The sequence below is a fragment of the Meriones unguiculatus genome, chromosome 8, assembly GCF_030254825.1.
Source record: "Meriones unguiculatus strain TT.TT164.6M chromosome 8, Bangor_MerUng_6.1, whole genome shotgun sequence".
NCBI lineage: Eukaryota > Metazoa > Chordata > Mammalia > Rodentia > Muridae > Meriones > Meriones unguiculatus.
The window spans coordinates 72,776,414-72,781,359 of NC_083356.1; the positions used below are offsets into that span (position 1 = coordinate 72,776,414).

Genomic DNA, 4,946 nt, shown 5'->3' on the forward strand with positions numbered 1-4,946 from the left:
TACTGATGAGAGGCATGGGGTAGCAACTGGGGTCCTGGCCCAACCCATTGGGTCCCCCCATCAAGCTGTTGCTTTTCTGTCTAAACAATTGGACCCTACTGTGTGTGGTGGTAACCATGTCTGTGGACCCTAGCAGTAGCAGCCGAACTCACCCGAGAGGCCTTCAAGATCACCTTATTCTAGTCTATTACTGTATACCAGTAATACACACACCACCTCTCAGATCCTCTGAGCCACTTCTTTCTCTCTCTCCCTCCTAGGTCCCTCACAGGTCCTGACCTCTTAACTGTTATTTCTAGAAAACTTCTTGGTTACCTTGGTATAGGTCTCTTCTTCCTTAGGGTCATTGGCCACTGGCCCAAGAAGGCAAGGGGAGTAGAAGCAGCAAGCAGGGTTTGGATAGCCCAGGAGGATGATGGAATGATTTCTGGGAACAGCTTCAGTGAGACAGTTCAACTTTATTAACTTTATTCGAAAAAAAGTTAGGACAGGGACAGTAGCCAGGACATCACATAATAGGTGCTCACGTGTGTTTTATTTGCATTTGGCAGCATGTTCCTATCATATGGACTGGAGCACAATACCTAATTATCCTATGGGCAGCAGGGGGAGGGCATTTGCAGGGAACTGTGTCAAAGGTCATACTCCAGATAAGGTCAAGCATCACACACAGAGACATCTTCCAGTCAAAGTCAGGTGTAGGAGGCCCTGCTGGGGGAAGGGAGTCCTCCATTTGTGCTTAGCTCGGAGAGCTGTCCAGACATGGTGGACTGGGACCTTAAACATGTTGGTCCTCCAACACCTTGGCTGCTAGCCCTGCCCTAACCCAGCAACCTTTCTTCTGCTTTCATCTTCCTCCAAAGCCCCTTCCTGCTGCTGCCTAGAGGCTGTGGGGGCCTATGTTCAACCCAACCCGGCCGCCTAGACCGACCTCTCACAAAACCACAACTCACCCTTTTCATGGACGGAAGTTCCTTTATAGATAACTCAGGAAGCCATCAGGCGGCATATGCGGTGGATACCTTAGCTGAAGTAATTGAGGCAAACTGTCCCCCAGTGGGAACCTCTTCACAAAAGGTTGAACTAAATGCTCTAACCAGGGTACTCCATATTGCCAAAGGACAACAAGCTAAAATCTACACTGATTCAAACTATGCCTTTCTTATAGCTCAGACCCATTCTGTCCTGTGGAAGGAAAGGTGTTTCCATACCACCAAGGGCACTTCTCTTGTCAATGGTCCCCTTATAGTCAGGCTCTTGGAAGCCCTCTAATTCCCAGCAGAGGCCATAATTCACTGCAGGGGAGACCAAACCTCCATGGATCCAGTGGCCTGGGTAAAGCCAGGGCTGACTCAGTGGCCTAGTATCTGGCATCCTCCAACAAACCTCAATACCAGCCAGAGGAAACGAAAGCAAAATCCTTGACAAAAGAGCCACACAGGCAAAAGATGAATGGCTTTACTTAAATGACCACCTTATTCTCAAAACAGACACCTTCCACCACTCTAACATTCACCAGAGACTATCGTCGGCCTCAAGGCTCTATTCCAATTTCTATTCCAATCTGATCCCTCCAGCAGACGCAGTGGCCCAGATGCTCCTTGAACATATTATTCCTCAGTTTGGCACATCATCCAAACAGACAATCATCCATGTGTTCCTGCCACTGCCACCGATCAATCTATCAAAGAGGCCCGCTACCCCCTCCCACAGCTGTCCCTAAAGCAGCCATCTTAAAACAGGAGCTGTCAAGATCAGCAACAGCCCCCTGAGGAGCCTACACCTTTCCTGCCTCAGCCTACCACCATCATGGGAGCCACTGAGTAAGATAGCACCTCCTCTCCAGTCTCTGTCAGCCATTCAGGCTGCAGGGAGGGGCTTCCCAATGGTGGACTCTCCTAGCAAACTTCGTAAACTTTGTAAACCCTTAAGGCATAAAAGTGGCCAGGCCCCAGCCTGAGGAGCTCCAGCAGCCTGGGGCCTTCCCCAGACCTCTCTGTCATAACTGCATTTCCAGCCTCTGTAATTTACAACGGCAATCTCCAAACTCTCAGTAGGACCCATCCCAGATTATGCTAATTTGAGGTGAAAAATCTGGACAAAACCCCACCAATCCCTGAACTCCTTAAACTCAGAATTTGAAATCCCACCAATCCTCATTCTGGAAATCCCAGCCATAGAAAGCCCAGCTCCCTTAGAAATCCTATATAAAGGCTGTGTCTAACCAGTTCCCTGCTGCCTTCTCCTGGGAACAGAAGCAGCCTCTCCTGGATTCATCCCTCTTCGCCTGGATTTGTCCCTCCAATAAATCTCTTAAGACATTTACTGCCTGGTGTGACTCTCTCATCAGAAGAAGCAAAGGAGAAAAAAAGCAACGAAGAGAAGAAGTGGAGCAGGCCTGAGGCTCCTGAGCTCCTGAACTCAGCTCGGGATATCCTTCCCTGGGAGCTGCAACAGCTCTGCTGGGCCTCCTTTTAGAGCGGTGTGGTTCCTGGGCTTCCCTGCCTCAGGATGCCCTTCCATTGGGATTGCGTCCCACCTTAGAGTTCTGTGGCTCTTGGGCTCCCATGCCTCCAGATGCCCTTCTGCTGGGATACTATCCCACCTCAGAGCTATGTGGTTCCTGGGCTCCTGAGTCCTTAGATACCTTTCCTCAGAGCTGTAACACTCTCATTGGGGATACCTTCTCCCCTCAGAGTTATGTGGTTCCTGGGCTTCTGAGTTCCAGGATTCCCTTCCTTTCGATTACCAGGAAGGCCAACAGTCCAGCCTTCATTTTCAAGGTCATCCAGCAAGGATGGCTAAAACACTGGATGGCTACTTGTCACTGATGGGCAACACTACATTAATACCCTAGATCCTTGGAATGATTGGTGGGCTCCGGGGTACTAGGCAGTCTATAAAAGTGAACTGTCTTCATACCCATGTGAACAAATAGAAATCTGTTGAGCCTACATCTAGACCCTGCCCTCTGCCCTCCTCACCAAAGCCATACAGCAACAGGAGGAGTCCCTTTAATTACACCTGTGAGACTCCTCAACAATTTCATGTGAAAACTTAAAAAAACAAACAAACAAAAAACAACAACAACAAAACAAAACCTTTCTCCTGGCTGGGCCTCATCCAGGAGGGAGCAACCCTGCTTAACTTCACTAAAGCCTTCAACCTTAACAACGTCTTTCTCTGGGTTACCCTCCTCTGATGGCAGTGCCCTTGCCTAGGTCAGTTCATGAGACCAAGGGTTGACCCCCACCCAAGGACTACTACCCTTCTTTTGGGGCTTTCAATTCCCTTTTTGCCACTCTGGACCTCCTCTCTTCACAGTAGTACTAATACAGCCTCATTATCTTCCTGGACACCCCACGTGGTGGGGAGTTCTTTTGGTACAATGGCTCTATATGAGAGAAATTGTCCCCGGTGGCTCCTCCCCTCTATGGACCCTGGTGATGCTGGTGCCAGATATGGCCTCGCTCTCTTTTCCTACTGACTTCTAGCCTCAAGCACCCTTTGCCCTGATATGCCAGGAGGTTCCCAATTGCGGCACTGACAGGTATTGCTACGTTTACCTCAACAAGAGCCAACTGGCTTAAGCGCAGGCACCATGGTATACTCGGCAGTTGGAATCAAATGGGTGTCGGACAACCTCCAAAGGATCATTGGTAACTCAGCAATGTCATTGGCCTCCCTCCAGCATCAAATCACTTCGGTGGCCCAGTTGGTCATGCAGAACCAGAGAGCATTAGACCTCCTCATGGCAGACAAGGGAGGCACCTGTGTGTTCTTGTGGGAGGGGTGTTGTTACTATATCAAGGAATCTGGCCTGGTGAAAGCGAATATTGAGTCTCTTCACATGTTGTCTGAAGAACTTCGGCAATACAACCAGGGCACATCCCCGTTTCCCTCTTCCTGACAGTCTTCACCCTTACCATGGCTATCCCTGTTAATAGGGCCGATGGTAATAATAATCTATTTTCTCTCCTAGCACCTTGCTTCTTCTTCTTGCAGGAACTCAGCTGCGGGGTTTCCAGAGTGGCCACTCAACAACTGTCTCTGTGCCCACAACCCTGCCTACTCCCGACATCCCCTCCCTACGATGTCCCGACTCAGAGGGGAGGTTGGAATACCAGGCTAGAGATTTCGTGACAAAGAATCCCACCCATCTTCTCCAGCCAGAAGCCGGCCCTTGTCAGAAGCCCACGAATTTGGAAAAGAGATTCCCACCAGGAGCCCCAACTTACAAAAGCCCGCGATCAAAGACACTGGACAAAGCGGACTCAGGACACACCTGCCACTAAATTCAGGCAATACTCCAATACCCTATCAATCTCATCACTGCCTCCCTCCCCTCTCCCACAAAAACTTCCTAACCCAGTCCTGCCTCGCGACTTCGGGGAACTCCTACAGTGAGACGGTAAACTCTCCCAGGAGCCACTAACCCCCAAATAAACCTAACTTTTATTTTTTAATTCGGCTGAATTAGATTTATTGCTGCTGCGGCGGCAGAGCCATTCAGTTAAATTATACAGTCGGAATTATACTGCTTTTCACGGACCGTCGCAAGCGGGATGTGTGTGCAAAAGCAGCGAGCGCACGTCCGCTAGCAGCAGGGCAGTTACTTTTGCGGGCACCTGCATTTTTTAGGCAGCTACTCAGTTAACAAGCAGCACCAAGGGCAGGAGGACTCTGGCCCAACCGCTATCAGAACCCGAACAGCGGAGGTGAGCGGCTACTTACGTCGTTTTGGGTCTCTCCGCCGCTCTTCCCATAGTAACGCATCTCTCAGGTTGTAGGGATCCCTGTACCTTTAAGGGGACTGAAGGTCGCTCCGTTATTTCCGCCCCGAAGTGACATGGCGCCAGGCGCGTGGGCGGGAATAGTGAGAAGCGGCGGTAAGTTTTCCCCTTAACAGACATGGCGACGGCCTGGCTGTCGCGGTTGCGTCCTGC

General features: G+C 50.3%; 1 protein-coding gene across 1 annotated transcript in view; it reads right to left on the minus strand.

Annotated features, from left to right (window-relative positions):
- Positions 1-4,813, minus strand: part of Kyat1 (kynurenine aminotransferase 1) — a 47,839-nt gene extending 43,026 nt beyond the window's left edge. The window contains exon 1 of the mRNA XM_021648386.2: positions 4,735-4,813. Coding sequence (XP_021504061.1) covers positions 4,735-4,776 — 42 coding nt within the window. The 5' untranslated portion in view covers positions 4,777-4,813. The remainder of the gene's footprint in view (positions 1-4,734) is intronic.
- Between the last annotated feature and the right edge of the window lie 133 nt (positions 4,814-4,946).